At 42.7% G+C, this 26,851-nt stretch overlaps 1 protein-coding gene and 1 pseudogene across 1 annotated transcript in view; one reads left to right on the top strand and one right to left on the bottom strand.

Moving 5' to 3' along the window:
• LIMA1 (LIM domain and actin binding 1) overlaps positions 1-26,851 on the top strand; it is a 138,643-nt gene that overhangs the window by 68,648 nt on the left and 43,144 nt on the right. The window contains exons 3-4 of the mRNA XM_049783376.1: positions 1,139-1,181; positions 15,828-16,274. Coding sequence (XP_049639333.1) covers positions 1,139-1,181; positions 15,828-16,274 — 490 coding nt within the window. The remainder of the gene's footprint in view (positions 1-1,138; positions 1,182-15,827; positions 16,275-26,851) is intronic.
• On the bottom strand, positions 24,765-24,881 carry LOC126023087 (uncharacterized; annotated as a pseudogene).

The raw sequence follows: 26,851 nt of genomic DNA, 5'->3' as shown, positions 1-26,851 counted from the left end.
TTAAGCATGTATAAGCAGTATTACTACCTTGATCATTTGACTGGCAAGAGTTATAAAGTTCAAGGCCAGAGCAATAGTACAGCTGGTAGGGCATTTGGCTTGCCAGTCTGGGTTTATTCCCTAACCCCCCATAAGCTCTCTTGAGCACAAAATCATGGGTAAGTCCTGAACATGAGTGTGACCCAAAACAACAACTATAAAAGAGTTATAAAGTTATAGTTAATTTTTTATTTGGAAAATGTGTATTGTAGGATTGATGCAGTGCTATATTCTCTGATTCCAAATCATTATTATATATGTGATCTCATTTACTCTTCCAAGCAACCCTGAAAATAGTATGTAATGCCATTTTCTTTTCTGTGGTTTGTGTTTCTGGGCCACACCCAGTGATGTTCAGAGTTTACTCCTGGCCCTGCTCTCAGGATTCACTCCTGGCAGTTTGCAGGGGATGCAGGGAATCAAACCCCGGTCTGCTGCATGCAAAGCCTTACCCTCTGTACTATCTCACCAGCCCTTACTCCTGTCACTACACTTAGTCATCACTATTGGCAGTATGCAAGGGGCCATATGGGATTGAACCCAGGGATTAAATTTAGGTCAGCCATGTGCGAGGCAAATGCTCTACCCACTGTAATTAGGCTCCAGTCCCTATAATGCCATTTCTAAATAAGGAAACTGAGACTTAGGGGCTAAATAGCTGGCAATGGATCAAGTTAATAAGTAATGAAACTATGGCTGAATACTCAAGTATTCAGTTTCCAAGAATTTTCTTGGCCATGTTCAGAGCTTATTCCTAGCTCTGCACTCAAAAATCGCTCCTGGTAGTCTCAGGGGATCATATGGGATGCCAGGGATCAAACCTGGGTCTGTCCTGGGCCAGCAGTGTGCAAGGCAAACACCCCACCACTGTGCTATCACTCCAGCCCCAAGAATTTTCTTCATCTACTTGGGTCTTTGAGTTATACTAGAGCAAAGTTGAACCAGCACTGGAACCAGCACTGAGGGTCATTTTGAGCCTGTGATGATAGAGTTGATTCAGTACAATTGTTGGCAGAATCTTATTGTTGCGTAAAGTCTGAAAATGTAAGTTTAATTTGAGAATATTCTCTCTTTTTTTCACCCCTCCCCTTCTCTGAAGGTACCAGAAAGCAGCGGAGGAAGCAAACACAGAAAAGAGAAGTGTGAGTATTCTGAAGCCTTGGGGACCTGTGAAAGGAGTTTTATAAGCAGAGCTTGTTTGGCCTTCCTAGGCTCAGCCTCCATCCACATCAGATGGTCTTATTTGTGAGCATTTGCTCAGGAGAACTTGGCTCTATTATAGGCAACCTTACATTTTCATTGAGGTTCTTTTTTTGAGACACTTTTTTCTTTTCATTGGTTGAGTGAAAGACAAGGCCAAGGACTAAGATTAGTAATGGCGTACTGCTTCTGCTTAAATTAGAATACAGAATTTCCATAGTCACTCCTTTTTCCCAAATTAAACGATCAGAATTTCTTTTTGTATGAATCTTAATGGCAGCTATTGTTGTCACTCTCCACAGTTCTTTATTTAAAAGAACTGGTCCCCTGAGCACTGCCAGGTGTGACCCAAAAACCAAAAAAAAAAGAAAGAAAGAAAGAAGAAAGAAAGAAAGAAAGAAAGAAAGAAAGAAAGAAAGAACGAAAGAAAGAAAGAAAAGAAGAAAGAAAGAAAGAAAGACAGACAGAAAGAAAGAAAGAAAGAAAGAGAGAAAGAAAGAAAGAAAGAAAGAAAGAAAGAAAGAAAGAAAGAAAGAAAGAAAGAAAGAAAAGAAAGAAAGAAAAGAAAGAAAGAAAAGAAAGAAAAGAAAAAAGCTAATCTTTACCCAAATTAGTTAGGCAGTCTCTTACCCTCTTACCTACAGGATTTATCAAATGCTGAAACCTTAGAACATGAACCCTATTCTCTCCTGTCCCTACTGGCTAACTTTCAGCTAAGCTGTGTAGTATATTTCTTAATTTAATCTTGGGGTGGGGGGAGAAACCCCATGTATTTGGGCAAGAATTCTTTAATTTAGTTGGCATTTTAAAACATCTCCAGGTAGTTTTAGTATCTTATTTAAATTAGCATGTAAAATGTAAGTTTTTTCAAAGACTAGGTCTTTGGTTTAATTTTCCAGTAAATCAGACATAAACACCCTCTGGTGCACTTTAAGAAAAAACTCTCATCATGGGGCCAGCGAGGTGGTGCTAGAGGTAAGGTGTCTGCCTTGCAAGCACTAGCCAAGGAAGGACCGTGGTTCGATCCCCCAGCGTCCCGGAAAAAAAAAAAACTCCCATCATTTCATTCAGTTGCTGGTTTCTTTTCTCTCTTCTCTCTCTCTTTTGCTTTTTTCTCTCTTCTCTCTCTCTCTTTTGCTTCTTTTGTTTGTTTGTTTGTTTTTGAGTCACACCCGGCAGTGCTCAGGTGTTACTCCTGGCTCTACACTCAGAAATTGCTCCCGGCAGGCTTGGAGGATCATATGGGATGCCGGGATTTGAACACTGTCCTTCTGCATGCAAGGCAAATGCCTTACCTCCATGCTATCTCTCCGGCCCACAGGGTTTTTGTTTTTGTTTTTTGTTGTTTTTGTGTGTGTGTGTTTGGGCCACACCCAGCAGTGCTCAGGGGTTACTCCTGGCTATCGGCTCAGAAATAACTCAGCAGGCATGGGGGACCATATGGGATACTGGGATTCGAACCAACCACATTAGGTCCTGGATCGACTGCTTGCAAGGCAAATACCGCTGTGCTATATCTCCGGCCCCAGGGTTTTTTTTTTTTTAACAGATAAAGTTGTTCATGTTTAAGTTGCAGTCATATAATGTATGACTTTACCCATGTGCATTTCCATTGTCAACAGTTTCCCTCTCATCCTCCCTGATGACCTCTTTCCTCCCATCCACCCTCTCCTGCCTCTTTCTCATCTCTCATTGCTGCCTCTCTCTCTCTCCCTCTTCTTCTCTCTCTGTCTGTCTCTCTTTATAGACTTGACTCTTTAGTAGGAGAGACAGTAAGGAAATTGTGTCAGGTGGTGATACTGCTATGAAACAATGATACAGATAAGAAGAATTGATTGTAGGGTGGTCAAGGAAAAGCCCTCTGAGAAGATATTTGTGTAAAGCCCAAGAAAAGGACTATTTGGACAGAAGGAAGTTTATATTTCCACTTATTTCTCACCATATTCGATGCCTGTCACATGCTGCTCTACATGCTTTGTAACCCTGCCCTATAAAACTAAGGAAAGCATTACATCATCACATTCTTGGCCTGTGGGTTGAGCTAAGTGTCCAGTTGTCCAAGAATTTCCTGGGTGGTGGGCCCCCAGAGCAATACTACACCACTTCCTCCCCAACCACCAAACCCCTGCAAAAAAAAAAGATTCATGAGCTCAGCCAGAGGGTAAATGTTTAGAAAGGAAAATCGGTCTGACAGCTGAATTCAGGGCACCTTGATGTTTAAAGATTGGAGAGAATCAACTGAAGAAATGAGAGGAAGCAAAAGGTGAAGTAGCTATAGAAACAAAAAAAAAAACAAGATATAAAAAATGAGAAAAGTGAGGCTGGAATGGTGTTGCAAGTGGTAGGGCTACATGCGCTAACCTTGGAAGGACAGTGGTTTAATCCTCCAGTGTCCCATATGGTCCCCCAAACCAGGAGTAATTTCTGAGCATATAGCCAGGAATAACCATTAGCATCACTGGGTGTGGCCCAAAAACTTAAAAACAAAGAAATGAGAAAAGCATTAAGGAGCATTATCAGGGGCCGGGCGGTGGCGCTAGAGGTAAGGTGCCTGTCTTGCCTGCGCTAGCCTTGGACGGACTGCGGTTCGATCCCCCGGCGTCCCATATGGTCCCCCAAGCCAGGAGCGTCACCGGGTGTGGCCCAAAAACCAAAAAAGAAAAGAAAAAAAAAAGGAGCATTATCAACAGAGTCTAGTAGATAACCTGAAATTACCCCCAAATTTGACAGCATGAATGCCAGGACACCTTATACTATGGAGACACAAGGAAAAAAGATGTTTAGAATGATTTTACATTCCAATGGGAAGAGGTAAGTTGACATAATTAGTGAAACAAATATTTGTGGATGATCTTTTAGGTGCCATGTGCTGAAAATATAAAGAGGGAAAAGATAAGGCTCCTACATTCAAGTTTGGAAAATAAAATGTACAATCTTATTGCAATAAGCACCGTATCTAAGAAATAGTTCACGTGCTTTGGGAGTATTGACGGTGCTGGAGATTTTAGGAGGGACCTATAATTTGGACTGGTTCACATCAAGGAAGGTTTCCTTGAAGAAATGGTGCCTGACTGAATTTGAGGACAAATAGCAATCAGCTCATTATATTGGGTAAAGAAATGGCAGAGAAAGAAGCAGCACATACAACATGGAGGCACATTTGACATTCGAAAAAATAAATATGGGGGCTAGAGAGGATATCAGGTACTTGCCTTGTCTGAGGCCAGGACAATTTTAATCCCCAGCATCACTATGGTCCCATAAGCATCTGCCGTGGTTCAGGGTTTATTTCTGAGCACAGAATCAGGAATATTCCTGGGGAGTGAGTGGATAGTGGGTTTCATGCACAACTCTCTCCTTTCACTTTCCCTGAAAATAAAAACTGGGCCAGAGCAATAGCACAGCAGTAGGGCATTTGCCTTGCATGTGGCTGACCTGGGATGAAACCGGGTTCGATTCCTGGCATCCCATATGGTCCCCTGAGCCTGCCAAGAGTGATTTCTGAGTGCAGAGACAGGAGTAACTCCTGAGAGCCGCCAAGTGTTACCCAAAAACAAAAAAGAAAAAGAAAAGGTTGGGGCCGGTGAGGTGGCGCTATAGGTAAGGTGTCTGCCTTGCAAGCGCTAGCCAAGGAAGGACTGCAGTTTGATCCCCCGGCATCTCATATGGTCCCCCCAAGCCAGGGGCAATTTCTGAGCGCTTAGCCAGGAGTAACTCCTGAGCATCAAACGGGTATGGCCCGAAAAACCAAAAAAAGGAAAAAGAAAAGGAAAAACAGCAAAAACAATCTTGGCTCAGATCATCATGCACTGAAATTAGAAGTAAATTACAAATAGACACAGAGAAAGAACTTTAACACCGGGAAATTAAAGAGCTCACTGCCAAATAGCAAGTGGGTTAGTGAAATCAAAAATCAAATCAAAAGATTTCTGGAAACAAATGAGAATGAAGACACAAATTTGTGAGACACAGCAATAGTAGTATTAAGAGGAAAATTTATCTTCTTTTAAGTATTCATCAGGAATGACGGGGCCGGGAAGGTGGCGCTAGAGGTAAGGTGTCTGCCTTGCAAGCGCTAGCGTAGGATGGACTGAGGTTCAATCCCCCGGCGTCCCATATGGTCCCCCAAGCCAGGAGCGATTTCTGAGCGGATAACCAGGAGTAACCCCTGAGCGTCAAACGGGTGTGGCCCAAAAAAAAAAAAAAAAAGGAATGATGGAAGAGCGTACTTAAAAAGCTTAATAGAACAGCTTAAAAATTTTGAGAAGGATCAACAAAATGAACTAAAAATAGGCAGACAGAAGGAAAGAACAAAGCTCAGAGCAGAAATTAATGAACTGGAAACCCAAAAGTAATCTAAAAGATTAATGACAGCAAGAGTTGGTTCTTTAAAAAAATAAAATCAGGGCCTGAAAGATAGCACAGCAGTAGGCCATTTGCCTTGCTCGAGGCCTACTCAGGATGGACCTGGATTAGATTCCCAGCAACCTATATGGTCCCCTGAGCCTGCCAGGAGTGCTTTCTGAGCATAGAGCCAGGAGCAACCCCTAAGTGCCACTGGTTATGGCCCCAAAACAAACAAACAAACAAACAAAAAATTAACAAACCACTAGCAAGACTTACAAAAAGAGAGAAAGTTAATAAACCAGATAGAAATGAAAGGGGGGAGATTATTTCAGAAACTATAGACATTCCAAGGGTAGTAAGATTATTTTGAGAAACTCTATGTCACAAAATAGGAGAACCTGGAAGAAATGAATACATTTTTGGGCTTCTATAAACTCGCTAGGTTGAACCAGGATGATCTGGCATATTTGAACAGTGAGATACAAATCAAAGCAACAATGAGGTACCATTTCCCACCACAGAAAATGGCACACATCACAAAGAACAGGAAAAAGCAGTGCCAGTGTGGATATAGGGAAAAAGGGACTCTCATTCATTGCTGGTGTGAATGTCGTATGGTCCATCCTTCCTGGAAAACAATATGGACATTCCTTTAAAAACCTGAAATCGAGGGGCCAGAGAGATAGCATGGAGGTAGGGCATTTGCCTTTGAGGCAGAGGGATGGTGGTTTGAATCCCGGCATCCCATGTGGTTGTGCCTGCCAGAGGCGATTTCTGGGTGTGGAGCCAGGGGTGACATCTGAGCGCTGCTGGGTGTGACCCTAAAAAAACCCTGGAAATTGAGGGGCTGGAGAGATAGCATGGAGGTAGGGCATTTGCCTTGCATACAGAAGGACAGTGGTTCGAATCTCGGTATTCCATGTGGTCCCCCAAGCCTGCCAGGAGCGATTTCTGAGCGTAGAACCAGGAGTGATCCCTGAGCACTGCCGGGTGTGACCCAAAAACCAACCAAACAACAACAACAACAACAAAAAACCTGGAAATCATGCTTCCTTATGACCCAGCAATACCACTTTTAGGGATATACCCTAGGAACACAAAAACACAATACAGAAATGACCTCTACAGTCCTATGTTCATTGCAGCACTATTTACAATAGCTAGAATCTGGAAGCAACCCAGGTGCCTGACAAGAGATGAGTAGCTAAAGAAAATGTGGTATATCTACACAATGGAATAGTATGCAGCTATTAGAAAAAATGAAGTCAGGTCCAACACCCATTCTTGATTAAAAAAAAAAAAACTCAGCAAGATGGGAATGAAATGAACCTTTTTCAGTATAGTTAAGGCCATCTACCACAAGCTAATGGCAAATATTTTCCTCAATGAAGAAAAACTAAAAGCCTGGGGCCGGGCGGTGGCGCTGGAGGTAAGGTGCCTGCCTTGCCTGCGCTAGCCTAGGACGGACCGCGGTTCGATCCCTCGGCGTCCCATATGGTCCCCCAAGAAGCCAGGAGCAACTTCTGAGCGCATAGCCAGGAGTAACCCCTGAGCGTCACAGGGTGTGGCCCCCAAAAAAAAAAAAAAAAACAAAAAAAAAAGAAAAGAAAAACTAAAAGCCTTTTCTCTGAATTTCGGTACAAGACAAGGCTGTCCTCTCTCACCACTCTTATTCAATATAGTACTAGAAATACTTGCTATAGTGAGTAGGCAAGAAAAAGATATCAAGGGAATCCAGATCGGAAAGGAAGAAATCAAACTCTCGCTGTTTGCAGATGACATGATACTATACCAAAAAGCTTCTAGAAACAGTAGATTCATATAGCAATGTGGCAGGCTACAAAATTCACACACAAAAACCAATGGCCTTTTTATACACCTATAATAATAGTGAAGAAATAGACATTAAGAAAACAACCCCATTCACATTAGTGCCACACAAACTCAAATATCAAGGAGTCAACTTGACTAAAGACATAAAGGACCTATACAAAGAAAACTATAAAACCCTGCTCCAAGAAATAAGAGAGGACACACAGAAATGGAAACACATACCCTGCTCATGGATTGGCAGGATTAACATCATTAAAATGGCAATACTCCCCAAAGCATTTTACAGATTTAATGTGATCCCTTTAAAGATATCCATGACATTCTTCAAAGAAGTGGATCAAACACTTCTGAAATTCATTTGGAACAATAAACACCCTAGAATAGCTAGAGCAATCTTTGGGAAAAGGAATATGGGAGGCATTACTTCCCCCAATTTTTAAACTGTATTACAAAGCAATACTTATCAAAACAGCATGGTATTGGACTAAAGACAGACCCTCAGATCAGTGGAATAGGCTTGAGTACTCAGAGAATGTTCTCCAGATATACAATCACCTAATTTTTTTATAAAGGAGCAAGAAATCCTGAATGGAGCAAGGAAAGCCTCTTCAACAAGTGGTGTTGGCACAACTGGTTAGCCACTTGCAAAAAAGTGAACTCAGACCCCCAGCTAACATCATGTATGAAGGTAAAATCCAAATGGATTAACGACCTTGATATTGGCTCTGAAACCATAAAGTATATAGAACAACTCATAGGTAAAACACTTCATGACATTGAGATTAAAGGCATCTTTAAGAAGAAAACAGCACTCTCCAAACAAGTGGAAGCAGAGATAAATAGATGGGACTATATTAAGCTGAGAAGCTTCTGTACCTCAAAGGGAATAGTGCCCATAATACTAGAGTGAGAGAAACCCAATACATCAGATAAGGGGCTAATATCCAAAATATACAAGGCACTGACAGAACTTTACAAGAAAATAAAATCTAATCCCATCAAAAAATGGGGAGAAGAAATGAACAGACACTTTTCTAAAGAAGAAATACAAATGGCCAAATGGCACATGAAAAATGCTCCACATCATTAATCATCAGGGAGATGCAAATCAAAACAACTATGAGGTACCATCTCATACCACAGAGATTGGCACACATCACAAAGAATGAGAACAAGCAGTGCTGGCAGGGATGTGAAGAGAAAGGAACTCTTATCCACTGCTGGTGGGTATGCTGTCTAGTCCAACCTTTATGGAAAGCAATATGGAGATTCCTCCAAAACCTGAAAATTGAGCTCCCATATGATCCAGCTATACCACTCCTAAGGATATACCCTAGGAACACAAAAAATACAAATCAAAAATCCCTTCCTCACACCTATATTCATTGCAGCGCTATTTACAATAGCCAGACTCTGGAAACAACCAAGATGCCCTTCAACAGATGATTGGCTAAAGAAACTGTGGTACATATATATACACAATGGAATATTATGCAGCCGGCAGGAGAGATGAAGTCATGAAATTTTCCTATACATGGATGTACATGGAATCTATTATGCTGAGTGAAATAAGTCAGAGGTAGAGAGATAGACGCAGAATAGTCTCCCTCATCTATGGGTTTTAAGGAAAATAAGAGACATTGTTGCAATAATTCTCAAAGACAATAGAGATGAGGGCTGGAAGGTCCAGCTCCCAATATGAAGCTCACCCCAAAGAGTGGTGAGTGGTATTAGAGAAATAACTACATTGAGAACTATCCTAACAATGTGAATGAATGAGGGAAGTAGGTGGGAGAGAAGAGGGTGATGGGAAACCGTTGACATTGGTGGTGGGAAATGCACACTGATGAAGGTGCATTTTATGACTGTAACTCAATTATGAACAACTTTAACTGTTGGAAAAAAAGTAACTATATTATGAGCAACCTTGTAACCATGCTGTTTAAATAATAATAATAATAATAATAATAATAATAATAATAATAATAATATGATCCTGACACTTGGGAATATAACTCAGTAGTAGAGAACTTATTTGCCTTATATGTGAAGACTGGGCTTGATATAAGGAAGAAGAGGGAAGGGAAAAGAGAAAAATGGCTGGAGAGAGAGAGAGCACAAGAGTTTAGTATATATTTTTTAATTATTTTTTTATTTTTAATTATGAGAACAGAGATGCAAAGAAAGAGGACAAGGTAAAGTTACAGTGGAAGGACAATCACCCATAAACAGAATTCTCAGTAGTCCCATTGCTGATATCTTAACTTTGAACTTTCAGCCAAAGAACATTAAGAAAAATAAAACAGAACCCATGTACAATTACTTTGTCCCTCAAGCCCCCAGATTGTAGTACATAATATTTCTTAGCAGCACACAAAGCAATCTAAAGCCATAAAACTTATGTAACTCCTTAAACATTGAAGGCAAAGTACTTTTTTACATTTCCATGCACATGCATATTAGTTTAAGTTAACCTCAAAAGTTTAAGTGGGTTGTTTTTCTTAAGGATTAGAGTCAAAGGAGCACAGTAAAAATGGTGTTAGAGTGGCAATTATTGTTTGCATAGGCCCACCAAAACATGAGGGACATGGAAAGGAACTTTCCTGACATAAAACCAACTCTAGGCTCCAGGCAAACTAGTTTGTCCAATCCAGGTCATTGTAGTGCCAATACACTTTGATTTTTCACACAGTCTCTGTTGGTAGAGTTTAGTATATATTTTAACATGTGGTTTTAGTGTATATTTTAACATGTAGATCTCCAGTACTACTTGGGACCTAGGACTAACCCATCAAGCAGAGCCAGGAATAGCCCTGAGTACTTCTGGGTGTGACCCCAAACTACACACACACACACACACATACACACACACACACACACACACACACACACACACACACGCACGCACACAAAAAAATTGTCAGTCACCAAGATGGAAAACAAAGGAAAGGAAACGGACTAAAAGGTGACTAGAGAATTGAGAGGAAAGACTTGAATCTTAGTCAAGGATGAGTTAAGCTGCCTCTAGGCAATCCAGGTAGAATGCTAGGTAATGACAGTTATTTGGCTGGAGTTAAAGGTCAGCAACAGATGACAGATAGGTGAAAGCTACCTATGACATCATGTACAGAAAATATGTATAATAAAGAAAGCTGAAGTCAGAAATTTAGGGACTCTACCACTAAAGGAGCAAGGAACAGAAACTTAGAGAAAATTGAGGAATTATTAGAATCCATGGACAGAGGAACCTTAGAAAAATCAAATTAAATAAAACATGTGTCCATCATATTTGGCAGCCAAGAAAGAAGTATATGAAAAGGTAATGAAAGAAGAAACAATATGAAGAGATAGTACATTAAGAGATAGAGTTTGGGCCGGAGAGATAGCATGGAGGTAAGGCGTTTACCTTTCATGCAGAAGGTCATCAGTTCAAATCCCGGCGTCCCATATGGACCCCCGTGCCTGCCAGGAGCGATTTCTGAGCACGGAGCCAGGAAAAACCTCTGAGCACTGCCAGGTGTGACCCAAAAACCACAAAAAAAAAAAAAAAAAAAAGAGATAGAGTTAAGGTCCCGAGTGATATGAGAGTACATGGCCTTGCATATGGCCACACGAGGTTCAATCCCAGACATCCCATATAGTTCCCCCCCCACCCCTGAAGCTCATTAGGAGTGACTCCAGAGTACTGCTGGGTGTGACCTAAAAACAAAAACAAATAAACAAAAAAATAGAGTTAAGCTGCATGTCTTACTTAAAGCCAACTTAGGTTCTCTGAGCATCTCCAGGGGTCATTCTGTAGAGGCCCCAAGCACCCCCCAGAAGATCCCTTATCTCAACCATAGGCTTTCTCAATCCTCTTGGGAACATCCCCTTCTATCAGTGCTCCAAATAATTATCAGGAATATTTAAGCCACCTTGATAAAGAAATGTAAATGAACAGTGAGGTACAACATGAAGGTAGGGCATTTGCCTTGCATGCAGGACGACAGTGGATCAAATCTCAGCATCCTATCCCATATGGTTCCCCGAGCCTGCCAGGAGCGATTTCTGAGTCCTGGCTCTGTTCAGTAATCACTCCTGGTAGGCTCATGAGACCATTTGGGATGCCGGGGATCGAACTTGGTTCTGTCCCCAGGTGCAAGGTAAACACTCTACTGCTGTGTTATCGTTCTGGCCTGATAGGCAGATTTTTCGTTTTAGTGAGGTAAAGTAGTTTTTATTTTGGGTTTTGGGGGTCACACATGGCAATGTTCAGGGATTGTTCCTTGCTCTTCACTCAGGAATCACTCCTGGTAGACTGGGGGAGGGGTATATGGGATGCAGGGGATCAAATACAAGTTTAAAGGCGTTGTTTCCCATCTTGGCTAGTTTTGGTTTTAAAGATCTGATCATCTATAATCTGGCCTGGGTAATGCTGCCAGGAATGAGGGGTGTGTGTGTGTGTGTGTGTCGATAATGTTCTCAGAACACTCAGTCTTGCCCTTTCCTATCTTTTTTTTGTTTTTTGGGGGGGTCACATCCGGAAGCGCTGAGAAATCGCCCCTGGCAGGCTCCGGGGACTATATGGGATGCCAGGATTCGAACCACCGTTTTTCTGCATGGAAGCCTTACCTCCATGCTATTTCCGGCCTGCCCTTTCCTATCTTAACCTCATGCCAATGTTTTTGAACTTGTATCTTTTAAAAGCTTCTTTTCAAAGACTGGATAGAGAGCACCAAGGTAGGTACTTGCCTTAAATGCTGCTGCTATTTCCTAGCAACACCAGGTGTGGCCCCCTAGACACCTCTGAAGCTATTTCTGGAAAATAACAATGTTCAAGCTAGCATTCTCCCTTGAACAAGTAATCTTCCTATGTCTCTGCTTGCTTTGATCTTTAAGCTTGTGTTCTAGCTTGAACAAATAGTTCTGTTTTCCCAACTCTTAACTTTCTTTTTTAGTTTGTCTGTTTTTTGGGGGCGGGGGAGGGGAAACACCTAGAGTGCTCAAGATTAGTCCTGGCTCTGTACTCAGGAATCATCCTTGGCAGGCTCAGAGGACCGAATGGGATACTTGGGATTGAGCTTGGGTCTGCTACAGCAAGGCTGGCCCCTTACCCACTGTACTATCACGCTGGTCCCCCTTCATAATTTTCTTTTTTTTTTTCTTTTTTTTTTGGGGGGAGGGTTTTTGGGACACACCCAATGATGCTCTGGGGTTACTCCTGGAAGGCTTGGGGGACCATATGAGATGCTGGGATTCGAACCGCCGTCTGTCCTGGATCAGCTGCGTGCAAGGCAAATGCCCTACTGCTGTGCTGTCTCTCTGGCCCCATTTTTTTTTTTAATGTAAGGTGACTTAGAAAATTATGGGGGGGAGGCAGAGCAATGGTGCAAGTGATAGGGTATTTGCCTCACATGTGCCAAATATTTTTCTAATCTATATTCATTTTTATTACGTTTTAATACACATTTATTGTCAAAAGTAAAATACAAAGCCCATATGATTCATGAACCAAAGATAACCTTATATTATCCTGATATTTTTTCCCTCAGGAGTATTTTTCTTGTTTATAGTTATAGATGAAATGATGCTATTTTTACTATAGATGAAATCATGCTATTATTTATTTGCTTTTTGTGTGACTGTTGTTCGGAGCCACACTTGTAAGTATTCAAGGCTGCTTCTAGCTCAGTCTCCAAAAATTGCTCCCAGTGGTGCTAACTATGGATGTGCCAGGATAAAACCCTTGTCTCCCACATGTAAAACATGTGCACTAGCACATTGAGTTATCTCTCTTTTGGCCTTAATTTGCTCTTTTGTTTTGGTTGGTGGGCCATACTCTTCAGTACTCAGGGCTTATCTCTAGCACTGCATTCAGAAATCACTCCTGGAGACCTTCGGGCACCATTAGCGGTGCCAGATATCAAACCCGCTCTATAGCTCCAGACCCTACCTGCTAGGGCTTTTTTTTTTTTTTTTTTTTTTTTTTAAACTAAAAATAGGAGCAATAGTACAGCAGGTAGAGTGCTTGCCTTGCACACATCCACCTTAGGTTCAATGAGCAGTATCCCGCATGCTCTCTAGAGCACCAACAGGAGTAATTCCTGAGTACAGAGCCATGAGTAACCCCTGAACATTGCCAGGTGTAGCTAAATTTTAGTTTTGCTTTGTTTTTATTTTGGGGCCATACAACGGTGCTCAGGGGTTACTCCTGGAAGAGTAAGGGGACTATATGAGATGCCAGGAATAAAACGCTGGTTGCTGTATGTGAGGCAAATGCCTACTCATTGTGCTATTGCTCCAGCCTTTAAATATTTTTATTTGTTTTTTGTTTTTTGGGTCACACCTGGCAGCGCTGAGGGGTTACTCCTGGCTCTACGCTCAGAAATCACTCCTGGTAGGCTCGAGGGACTAAATGAGACGCCAGGATTCAAACCATTCTGCATGCAAGGCAAATGCCCTACCTCCATGCTATCTCTTCGGCCCCTTAAATATCTTTTAATAATAAAAAATATAAGAACTTTAGAACTTTTATATATGAACTTTAATATGTTAACAAATTTACTTTGATCATGATTCTGAGAAAAAGTAGTGTCCAGTTATGGAGTCAAAATGCCACATACTCTCCTGTTTAATAGGGCAGAGTAGCTTGAAGTAGGAGCCTCGGATGACTCATCATCATCCATTGTGTGGCAGGAGGTAGCACCCAAGAATGCAGCTGGCAGAGAAAGCAGGGCAAACTTTGGGGCTGTATTTTAATACCCTCTTTTCCAGAAAGAAAGTTTTATTCTTCTTTTATCATTGATCCGTACATACTTACTCCAGTGAATCATCTTGTGTATTGGTTCAGATGTAAACCCTAAAATCGAGAGGTTGGTCCCTGCTCTTAGTCTTTGTTTTTTTTTTTTTTAATGTCTTATCTCAAACTGTATGCAGAAACAGAATTGGGTGACAGACTTAATTCCCAATATAATTACTAATCCTATTTAATTCCGTGAAGTCTTTCAGCCCTCAGTGGTTTGTCCTTTCTTTCTTAGTTGAATAAACCGATGAATTACAGGCTACAGAAATGCAGGGCAAGAAGGAATTAATGTGAATGATTCATTGGGAAGGCGTGGAAGTGGAGAGTGGTGATGTTTCATATGAAAACTGAACATTACAACCAAAGTTTCTGCAAAACTGTGTTGTTTTGTTTTTAATAACTGAGAATTTACAAATAGACAAACATGTAGAAAAGAACAGGAAACTGAAAGATTTTTAACATAAAAATAAAATTTGAGGGGCCGGGCGGTGGCGCTAAAGGTAAGGTGCCTGCCTTGCCTGCGCTAGCCTTGGACGGACCGTGGTTCAATCCCCCGGCGTCCCATATGGTCCCCCAAGCCAGGAGCGACTTCTGAGCGCGTAGCCAGGAGTAACCCCTGAGCGTCACCGGGTGTGGCCCAAAAACCAAAAAAAAATAAAAATAAAAATAAAAATAAAATAAAATAAAATAAAATTTGACTGTTTTCTACACAATTTATTTTATTTTTATTTTTTGGGGTTTTGGGTCACACCCAGTAGTGCTTAGAGGTTACTCTTGGCTCTGCGTTCAGAAATCACTCCTAGCAGGCTCAGGGGACCATACGGGATGCCAGGATTCGAACCACCGTCCTTCTGCATGAAAGGCATACGCCTTACCTCCATGCTATATCTCCAGCCCCGATTTTTTATTTTTGGCTTTTGGTCCACACTGGAGGCTCTCAGGGATTACTCCTGGCAGGCTCAGGGGACCATATGGGATGCTAGGGATTGAACCCAGGTCCATCCTGGTCAGCTATGTGCAAGGCAAATGTCCTGCCACTGTGCTATCGCTCTGGCCCCAGATATGAATTATTTGTACAAATACATCTTAACGTCCAGTAATTTTTTAAATTTCAACAAGTAGTTTCCATCTTGGATATTACTTAAAATTATTGATATTGTATAGGTCCATCTACACAGTGTCTTTGTCCTATTTTAAAGAATTAAACAACAAATAGAATTCACCATGTAATTTTCTGTTGTGTAATGGGAAACTTTGATTTTCTGTATCTGCATTGTGTAAGGTACCTGGTTTTGGCTTCTAATTTTTTGTTTCCCCATCAACATCTGAAAAACCTCTTGTCTGCAATGTAACTATCATTAGATCTGGACTCTCCTTTCTTCTTATTTTGTCCTTATAAGGCTATCCTGTTTTATCACTTCCTGCTTCAGATCCAGACTTTTTCTCTCTTCCCCTCTCCCTCTGCTGGGTGGATGCTTTCTCCATGTGGCAGAGCTTTAACTGTTCACAGCTGCCTGAAACGCCGAACCAGGAACAGCTCCCGAGTCTTAACTTTCATTTTACAAAGAACATGTTTTACTGTTTCAGCAGGCAAGTTCTAACTGGCACTTACTTCTTGTTCTTCTAGAACACTGAAAATCACCCCCAGCATTTTAGAAGGGGCATTCTAACTGTACTGAAGAAGAAGTGGGAGACCCCCGTGCTGGAAGCAGCCGCTCACACAGATTACCTGCAAAACAGCAGCACTGAGGTCAAGAGGCACCCAGGCCACTGTTCTACCGTCGAAGCAGTCAGCAATTTTGATTCAGGGCTCAAAACTGACCAAAAGGAGCCAGTACAACCAAGAGCTAGCTTCAGATCACCGCCTGAAGTTCTTTCTCGGAATATTCACATCCGGAACCACCGCTCAATGGAAAGTGAAAAAATGGAAAATTGTCTGGAAGAATCCAGGCATGAAGGAAGAAAACCTGAAAGCAGTGAAAACCCAGAAGCTGCAAACAAGATTGAGAAATATAATGTTCCACTAAACAGACTGAAGATGATGTTTGAGAAAGGTGAAGCAGCTCAAACCAAGGTAAGGACTGAGTGGGTTTGAAACTTGACAAAGACAATTTTCAAATAACTAAACAGAAAGAGGTTCTCTAGACTAGACTAGGGGCAAATATATGATCAGGAAGTCTTTTAGTTACATCAGTTAACTAAAGTCAAGGAATTCTTCACAGTGATGCTTTAAGTCTCTCTGGCCCAGTTTTATGAGGAATCAAGTACACTCTGGGATTTAGTTTAATATCTAGAGGAGTTGAAGATAATTTGATACCAATATGCTGTTTTTGTGACTTTTTGTTGTTTGGGGGCCACACCCAGCAGAGTTCAGGGGCTACTCCCAGCTTGATACTTGCTCCTCTCCACCAGTAGGCAGATTGTGTGTGTGTGTGTGTGTGTGTGTGTGTGTGTGTGTGTGTGTGTGTGTGTGTGTGAGTGAGAGGGAGAGAGAGAGAGAGAGAGAGAGAGAGAGAGAGAGAGAGAGAGAGAGAGAGAGAGAGAGAGAGAGAGAGAGAGAGAACTGGGGGAGGGGGGACTGTGCTGGAGTCACTCCGTTTGGTGGTGGTGTGAAAGAGAGAAAGAGAACTGGGGGAGAGGAGAAGGGACTGTGCTAGGGTTACTCCCTTTGGTGGTGGTGCAAGGGGACCTTGCAGAGCCAGAGATCTAACTGGCCTCCTGCTTACAAAGCATGCACACTAGCCTTTTTGAGCTATCTCCCGGACTCCTAGGCCAGCTCTTTAAATTTGTCTTTTTTTTTTTTTTTTTTTTTTGCCTTTGTCATTTGTAGCCTTTGGGGGTGGAATTACTGCTGAACCTCTCCACTGGGGCACAGCTGCAGGATGAGTGTTAAGGCCAGAGTTTACCATTAAGACTGAGGCTTAGTTGTCTTTTTGCTAGCTGAATCCCTTTTCTTCTCAACTTCCTCATCTGTGCCTTCCAACAAATGTTTTCTATCAGCTAAAATTCTCTCCCAGGGAAAAAAAAAACCATTGAAGTTAGCCAGACTAGCTGTGGCCTTCAGGAGTTTTGACTTGCAAATATACAGGGTTGCATTTTCCTACAACTGCTAATGAAATTTGATCCTTCATGTGGATTGCAGACCAGGTCCCCAGAGGGAATTACTGAACTAGAAAATGAGTTACATATGTGGTGATTTATAACACAATCCAGGGCAAGTGGGACTGATAAATTTTTCCAGTTTTCTCATACTTTCCTGCAGATCTGGCTTTATACATGGGATGGTATGTTACAAAAGTCATTTTAATTAAATAAACATCTGGCAGGGAGCAAAGCCATCAAATTCCATCTCGATGGGAAAACCAGTGCTTTCCAAACTAAATATTTGGCTGAACTCTCTATATTTAGAGAATTAATAATATGAAACATTCTGACACAAAACTTAGATAACTCATCCTAAGTTCCTTAGTTGTGTTTGCTGTGACTCAGTCAAGGCTCTGTTCCCATATCTTGCGTTCCTGCCTGGAAAACTTCTTGAGTGAGCTTTTCACATTTCCCTTGCATGTGTCAGGCCCTGAGTTTGATCCCTGGTACTATACCAAAAAATTAAGTTCTTTAGTTTAGTGGAATACTCAAGTGAGGCTGTAGAAAGAATTTTTAAAAATTTGAATAACTAAGAGGCCCGGAGAGATGGCACAGCGGTGGGGCATTTGCCTTGCATGTGGTTGACCCGGGAGGGACCCAGTTTGATTCTCAGCATCCCATATGATCCCTGGCCTGCCAGGGGCGATTTCTGAGTGCAGAGCCAGGAGTGACTCCTGAGCGCCACTAGGTGTGTGTGGCCCAACAACCAATCAATAAATAAAGTTAAAAAAAAAATGTGGGGCCCGGAGAGATAGCACAGCGCATTTGTCTTGGATGCAGCCGATCCAGGACCAAAGGTGGTTGGTTCGAATCCTGGTGTCCCATATGGTCCCCCGTGCCTGCCAGGAGCTATTTCTGAGCAGACAGCCAGGAGTAACCCCTGAGCTCCATCAGGTGTGACTCAAAACCCAAAAAATAAAATATAAATATAAAATATAAAAAATAATCCAGGGCCAGAGAGATAGCACAGTGGTAGGGTGTTTGCCTTGCATGAGGCTGACCCAGGACCAACAGTGGTTCAATTCCTGGCATCCCATATGGTCCTCCATGCCTGCCAGGGGTGATCCTTGAGGGCTGTTGAATGTGGCCCAAAGGTCAATCAATCAATAAATATAAATAAAAGTTTAAAAAATAAAAATTTAAAAAACTAGAGCCCTTTTCCTTGTTTTTGCATTTTAGCTCTATTTTACAGTTTAAATAAATTGGCAAGAAATGTAACCACACAGCAATTTTATGACTTTTCTTAAATTCTTTTCCCTCTTCATTTTCAGTCCCTTAAGCCAGTCAACTCCCTCTTCCCAGTCAACTCCCTCTTCCCCCTTATGTTCTTAATTTAAATTAAAAAAAATTTTTTTCAATGCAAAGAATTTTAAGTGGAAGGGGGAAAATGTCAGAAATCTAAATAGAGAGGAAGGGGCTTTGTTATGCCTCAAAGCACCATTGTAACTTTCCTCTTCTCAGACCCTAAGGGGTAAGACAGCTGATGTCATTCCAGCACACACAATGTAGAATCAGAGCTAAAGTTGGTGCATGTTGAAACTGGTCTGAGGTAGGAAATGACTGGAATTGCAGCAAACAAAAATGCTGATTATGTGTAAGGATCTGGTGACTCTTCACAGAAATGTTTCATGAGAGATGGGTCAGAACAAGCCTCATTCTTTATGACTGTTCACAGTAGAGAAAAATTCACTTAAAGAACTTTACTGGGGCTGGAGAGATAGCACAGTAGAAGGGTGTTTGCCTTGCATGGGGCTGACACAGGACGGACTCAGGTTTGATCCTGGCATTCCAAATGGTTCCCCAAGCGTGCCAGGAGAAATTTCTTAGTGCAGAGCCAAGAGTAATCCCTGATGTAGCCCCCCCAAAAAAAAAAAAATAAAAAGGAAAGAAAGAAAAGAAAAAGAAGAACTTTACTATATATACTGGCTTTGGGTGGCTGGGGTGCTAATAATGGTATAGGAAGATGAAGAGTTTCTAAGATAGACCTTGGATTCTGGGGGTACCTCTTAAAACTTCCATGATTATATGGTCACTTGTCACTTATGAATTGCTCAGGGAGTGTAAAGCACAGAAGTTTTAGTTTGTAAATGTATATCATTAATATACATTTTTCTTTCTGGTTTTTGAGCTCTGCCCTCAAAAGTTACTTCTGACATGGGGCCAGAGCAAGAGCACAGAGGGTAAGGCATTTGCCTTGTACTCAGGAGAACCGGGTTCGATCCCCACATACCCCAAGTCTGCCAGGAGTGATCCCTAAGCACAAAGCCAGAAATAACCCCTGAGCATTGCCAGTTGTATCCCTCCCCCCCAAAAAATTAACAAAAACAAAAATAAATCAATAAACAAACATGCTTTAAAAAAAGAAAGAAAGAAAAGAAAAAGCCTACACCTGGCAGACTTGGGGACCATATGGGTTGCTGGGAATTGAACCCAGGTCAGCTTGGTGCAAGTCAAACAGCCTACCTGCTGTGCTATCGCTGCAGCCATAATATTCTTTTTTTTTTTTTTTTTTTAGTTTTGGGGCCACACCCGGCAGCGCTCAGGGGTTACTCCTGGCTGTGTGCTCAGAAATAGCTCCTGGCAGGCACGGGGGACCATATGGGACACCGGGATTCGAACCAACCACCTTTGGTCCTGGATCGACTGCTTGCAAGGCAAACGCCGCTGTGCTATCTCACCGGGCCCAGGAGCGATTTCTGAGCGCATAGCCAGGAGTAACCTCTGAGCATCACTGGGTGTGGCCCCCCCAAAAAACAAAACAAAACCCCCCAAAAAGATAACTATAATGAGATTACATTTTGTGAACCTTTAGAGTACTTTACTGAATCGCTTTTTGTTGTTGTTGTTATTTTTGTTGGTTTGTTTTGGGGCCATGCCCAGCAGCTGGCTGCACTCAGAAATTGCTTCTGGCAGGGTTGGGGGACCATGTGGGATGCTGAGAATTAAACCTGGGTCCATCCCAGATCAGCAGCATGCAAGACACATACCCTACCACTGTGCTATCACTCCAGCCCCACTTTATTGAATCTCTGTCAATCAGTTAAGCATGGTCAGGAGCACAGATAATGGGAACACATGGTTTAGTATCCTGTCTTTTTGTTTGTTTGTTTGTTTGTTTTGTTTTTTGGGGCCACACCCAGTGGTGCTCAGGGGTTACTCCTGACTTTATGCTCAGAAATAGCTCCTCGCAGGCACAGGGGACCATATGGGATGCCGGGATTAGAACCAACCACCTTAGGTCCTGGATCAGCTGCTTCCAAGGCAAACACCACTGTGCTATCTCTCCGGCCCTATGTCCTGTCTCTTTTTATTTTCTGTTTTGCTTAGCTTTATTTTGTTTTGGAGGGCCACACCCCCATGATGGTCAGGTGTTAATCCTGGCTTTGTGTTCAATAGTCACTCCTGACGGTATTCGGGGGACCATATGGGATGTCTGGAATTAAACCTGTGTCAGCTGCATACAAGACAGCTGTTGTACTGCTACACTGCTGCTGCTGTACTGTCTCTCCAGACCTCTTCTGTCTTTTGTAATCTTTCTCTGAAAGTTATTCACAGGAGGCATATGTAACTTTTTCCTTTGCAGGGTGGTTGATGTGCACACACCCGCGGCCTGTGTGAAAACTGCCCCTAACTTTGTGCTCAAAAATGACCCCTGACTGGTGCCAGAACAGTAGCACAGGTAGTAGGGCATTTGCCTTGCACGCACTAACCTAGGACGGTCCCTGGTTCAATCCCCTGGCATCCCATATGGTTCCCCAAGCCAGGAGCGATTTCTGAGCGCATAGCCAGGAGTAACCCCTGAGCATCACTGGATGTGCCCAAAAAACAAACAACAACAACAATAAAAAGACTAAAAATGAGATATTTGAATAGGGCTGGCAATAATTGAGGGCTGGAATATAGATCCCCTTTCCTTCTTTTACACAGGTGCTGACTGCTGCTGCATCCAGATAGTTTCTATTTTCTAGAATATGAATTACCTAAAGAAAGGAGAAAAGAGGAAAAAAATTGCTTCCTCACCAAAAGTCCCTGGGTTTTTTTTTGTGTGTTTTTTGTGTTTTTTTTTTTTGGTTTTTGGGTCATGCCCGGCAGTGCTCAGGGGTTACTCCTGGCTCCAATCAGGAATCACTCCCGGTAGGCATGGGGGACCATATGGGATGCTGGGAATCAAATCAGGGTCTGTACAGGGTTGGCCAAGTATAAGGCAAATGCCCTACCGCTGTGCTATTGCTCTAGTCCCAAGTCTCTGTTTCTAAAATACAAAATATACTCTCTGAGGACTACTATGGGTAGACTAATAATGAGAAAGTTTGCCTGTCAATGAATTGAATTAAAGCCATTTAGAGGGCCCAGAGAAATAGCACAGAGGTGTTTGCCTTGCATGCAGCCGATCCAGGACCAAAGGTGGTTGGTTCGAATCCCAGTGTCCCATATGGTCCCCTGTGCCTGCTAGGAGCTATTTCTGAGCAGACAGCCAGGAGTAACCCCTGAGCACCCGCCAGGTGTGACCCAAAAACCAAAAACCAAAAAAAAAAAAAAAAAAAAAAAGCCATTTAGAAAAAAAATGGGGGAGGCCACACCCATGGCTACTCCTGGCTTAGGGGGACCATATGGGACACCAGGGGTTGGGGGATCGAACCATGCGCGGTTCATCCTAGGCTAGCACACGCAAGGCAGATGCTTTACCTATAGTGCCACCGCTCTGGCCCCTAGAAAAAAAAATTTTTTTATTTAAGACTAACATCCAGCTGCACTTGATAAGTATAAAACCGTCCTTTTTGCTGGAGATATAGTGGGTAGGGTACTTGCCTTGCACACAACTGACCTGGGTTCTATCCTTTGCACAGAGCATGGCCCCCCAGGCCACAGATAAATGATTTCTGGGGCGGGCAAGGTGGCGCTAGAGGTAAGGTGTCTGCCTTGCAAGCGCTAGCCAAGGAAGGACCATGGTTCGATCCCCCAGCGTCCCATATGGTCCCCCCAAGCCAGGGGCAATTTCTGAGCCCTTAGCCAGGAGTAACCCCTGAGCATCAAACAGGTGTGACCCGAAGAACCAAAAACAAAAAAAAGAGAGAGAAATTATTTCTTTTTGTTGTTGTTGTTTTGGGGGCCAGACCTGATGACACTCAGGGGTTACCCCTGGCTATGCGCTCAGAAATCGCTCCTGGTTTGGAGACCATATGGAAACCGGGGATCAAACCGAGATCCTGGGTTAACCACATGCAAGGCAAAATACCCTGCTGCTGCGCTATTGCTCCGGCCCTGAGAAATGATTTCTGAGCACAGAGACAGGCATATGCCCTCAACACAGCTGGGTGTGACCCTAAAAAAAAATACTTCTTCCAACAGTCTAACATTTTTGTGGGGTTTTTTTTTCTTCTTGTTAGCTCCTGAAAGTGAAACCTGGCATTTTACTTAGCTTTATTTACAGAAGCCTGATACATAAATGGACTTATGTTGACATAGTGATGTAAGCTTTCGATAAAATAAATCAACAAAGCTAAAGTCTGATAGGTTCATCAAATATTTTGTCCATATCTAATCAGTTTACAGTTTACATCAAGGAATAGTTAATATCTGTTCTCGTGAAGAATGCGGTAGGTGCTCAAGGGGATCAGTACATTATTGTAAAAATTATTTACAATCATTTTCTCTCTGTTGATTGATAATTTGTGTTTCCTTGTCTTAATGTTATTATCAAACCCAGGGCCTTACACATGGAAAACAATTATCTACATCTGAGCTACATCCTTAGCCTGCTAAGTAGGTTATTTGGAGTTAAAGAGCAAGATAAAATAATTCTTTGTTTTGTTTTGTTTTGGGGCCACACCCAGCAGCGCTCAGGTTACTCCTGGCAGGCTCAGGGGACCATATGGGATTCCAGGAATCAAACCAGGGTCTTTCCCGCATCTGCCATGTGCCAGGCAAACACCCTACCACTGTGTTACTGCTCTGGCCTCAAGATAAAATAATTCTGAGGATGTTCACAATTAGTGATAGTCACATCTTTTAAATCATAATTTTTGGAGGGCTTAGGGAAGAAAGGAATTTGAATGACTTATAAAGTCATTGTCAGCACCAGAGCCTATACTTCTCTGCCTTACATATGTAAAGAACCTGGGTTCAGGGGCCTGAGCACAGCAGTAGGGCGTTTGCCTTGCGCATGCCTGACCCAAGACAGATGGTGGTTAGAATCCCAGCATCTCATATGGTCCCCCATGCCTTCCAGGAGGCTATTTCTGAGTGCAGAGCCAGGAGTAACCCCTGAGCACCACTGCGTGTGACCCCAAAACAAAAACAAACAAAACAAAAAAGAACCTGGGTTCAATTGCCCATGCCAGATAGAAATAGATAAAATCTTAGTCAGGTCTAATAGAGTTCTGGGAAGCAGGGGGAAATTTCTTTCTTTCTTTTTTTTTTTTTTTTTTTTTGTGGGGGGTCACACCTGGCAGTGCTCAGGGGTTACTCCTGGCTTTGTGCTCAGAAATTGCTCCTGTCAGGCTCAGGACCATATGGGATGATGGGATTTGAACCACCATCCTTCTGCATGCAAGGCAAATGCCCTACCTTCATGTTATTTCTCCAGCCTAGAGGGAAATTTCTAACCCTTACAGGTTTTTTCAGACTAGAGGAATAGTCAAAATAATCAGAGAGGATAACAAAAGGAACTACATTTATTAATATGTTTGCAGAATTTACATGGCTATAAATTCTAAAGAAATATTAGAGGTGCAGAGATAGTACGGAGGTCAGGTCTTACACTCAGCTGACCTGGGTTTGATCTCCTGCACTTCCTATAGTCTCCGGACCCCCACATAAATCATCCCTAGGCTCAGAACCATGCGTATGTCCTAAGCACTACTAATGTGACCCAAAAATCAAAAAAGATTAAGTGGGGCTGGAGTGATAGCACAGCGGGTAGGGCATTTGCCTTGCTCGCAGCCAGCCAACCCACGTTTGATACCCAGGTTTGATCAAAGGAGGGAGGGTAGGAAGGATGGAAGGAAGAAGGGAGAAAGGGAAAGAGGGAGGGAAGGAGGGAGGGAGGGAGCCTTTAATCCAAGTAAATCTAGGTCAAAATAAATGAAGAGCTCAAGATGACATCAGTCCCTGTCATCCTGTTGTTATGTGAATGAAAAACAGCAGCCAGAAACAAACTGCCAATTTGTTATTGTAAAAACAAGTAAAGAGGAATCAATGCTTTTTTTGTTTGGTTGCTTTTGGCCACACTGATTTGCTCTGGGGACCATATAATGTACTCCTGGCTCTGCACTCGTCACTCCTGGTGGGGCTCAGGGACCATATACTGTGCTAGAGATCAAACCCACGTTGGCTGCATGCAAGGCTTACCCACTATAGTATTTCTTATGCCATACCCCAGAATTTTTGTACAAAAGGCCTGAACAAATATTTAAGCTACAGAGGTTCTTCCCATTCAATCAGGCTGTCATAGAGACAGACAGAAAGGACTGTGGTTATTTTCCTTTCGCTAAAGAACAACAACAACAAAGTGTTGAAGGTCTAACAGTGGATAGAGTTAAAGACATTTTAGGGAATAGAGTGATATTATGTAGGTAAGGTGTTTACCTTGTGGTCAACCAGGGTTCAAATTGTGACATTCTGTATGGTCCCTTGAGTTCACGAGAAGTAAACCTCACAGCATCACTAGGTATGGCCCCCAAAACAAAATAAAATGTTTTCAAATATCTTAAATTTCTGGGCTAAAGCTATAAATATAGTGTTAAAGGTATTTGCCTTGCCCATGACAATCCTGGTCCCTCAGTACCTCCAGAAATGATTCCTGAGCACAGAGTCCTGGATAAGACCTGAGCACAGTTGGTTGGGCTCAAAACCAAAACAAAAAAAACATTAATTTTCAGGTATATAGATCTTCTTCACTAATAAACATGCATCTGTATAGTATCCTTAAACTAATTTCTTCTTGGTCACACACACACAAAAGTCGGGGGGGGGGGGGACATTGAGGCTAGAACCATAGTACTACAAGTTGAATACCAGGGAAAAAACCCAGAGGGGTGGGGTGGTTGATAGTCTTTTTAGTTGGGAAAAAGGCAAAGACTAGACAAGAGTTTCTTAGTCTCCCATGCCTTCACTATCCATTTAAACTAGACAACATTCTTAGATCATGGGAACAGGTTTTCCCTTGCCCTCTGCACTCAGTTGACCTTTAGTTCATCATTCCAGTGAAATACTTATTGGAAGAGGTCCACCCTGGGCATATTGTAAGAAACTGCTGTTTTAAATTAAATATAAAATCTAAAGTCCACTTGTCTGGGTGAGGCTTCCCTTGGCACAGCACCTCTAGGCCCCTCAACCACTGGGCTTGAAGATGCAGGAGACAGTGGAGAAATAATCACAAGCAGTCAGTTGAAGTTCCAGGAGCCAGCCAGCTTTATTTCATGGCCTTATGTGCATTTCTCACATGACTTCTATGCTAAGCCTTTTCCAAGCAGCCACTTCTCTGTCTCCCTTTTGGCTGTTCTCCATGCTTCCTTGCTGCCTCTCCTGTCTCTAACTCCCTTTCTTCTCCCCTCTCCCTACCAGGCAGACTCCTCTACCCACCCATGCCAGGTAAAGGCGGTTCTGATCATTCAGGTGGGATAAACAAGAAGCTGGGGGAGGGGATACCCACAAGAAACTATCTGATCTTTTTGGGAGAGACTGATCATTAAGAAGTCATTAATTTAGGGCCCGGAGAGATAGCACAGCGGCGTTTGCCTTGCAAGCAGCCGATCCAGGACCAAAGGTGGTTGGTTCGAATCCCGGGTGTCCCATATGGTCCCCCCGTGCCTGCCAGGAGCTATTTCTGAGCAGACAGCCAGGAGTAACCCCTGAGCACCGCCGGGTGTGACCCAAAAACCAAAAAAAAAAAAAAAAAAAGAAGTCATTAATTTAAAAAACGTCATTAAAATGTGGGGAAGGGGGGGCAGAGTTATAGTACAGTATTGTGTGCTTGCCTTGCATGCAGCGAACCTGCAATCAATCTCTAGCATCCTATATGGTTCCTTGATCCCCTTGGGAATGATTCCTAAGTGCAGAACCAAAAGTAAGCCCTGAGCACTACCAGGTGTGCCCCTCCCCCCAAAAAAATTTAGGGAAGGCAAAATATCTGCTAGAATAACTCTAATTGGGGGGGTGGACAGAGTGATAGTACAGTGGTAGGGCATTTGCCTTTCATGCAGCTGACCTAGGATGGACCTGGGTTTGATTCCTGGCATCCCGTATGATCCCCCAAGCCTGCCAAGAGTGATTTTTTTTGTTTGTTTTTTGTTTTTTTGGGTCACACCCGGCAGCTCTCAGGGGTTACTCCTGGTTCTGCACTCAGAAATCACTCTGTGCAAACTTAGGGACTGTATGGGATGCCGGGATTTAAACTGGGTCCACCCTGTGTTGGCCGTGTGCAAGGCAAACACCTTACCGCTGTACTATCGGGGAAGCGATTTCTGAGCATAGAACCAGAAGTGACCCCTGAGTGCTGCCGGGTGT

The sequence above is a fragment of the Suncus etruscus genome, chromosome 11 (genome assembly GCF_024139225.1).
Source record: "Suncus etruscus isolate mSunEtr1 chromosome 11, mSunEtr1.pri.cur, whole genome shotgun sequence".
NCBI classification, from domain to species: Eukaryota; Metazoa; Chordata; class Mammalia; order Eulipotyphla; family Soricidae; genus Suncus; species Suncus etruscus.
The sequence above is the reverse complement of the archived record's forward strand: the minus strand, read 5'-3'. Positions and strand labels throughout refer to the sequence as shown.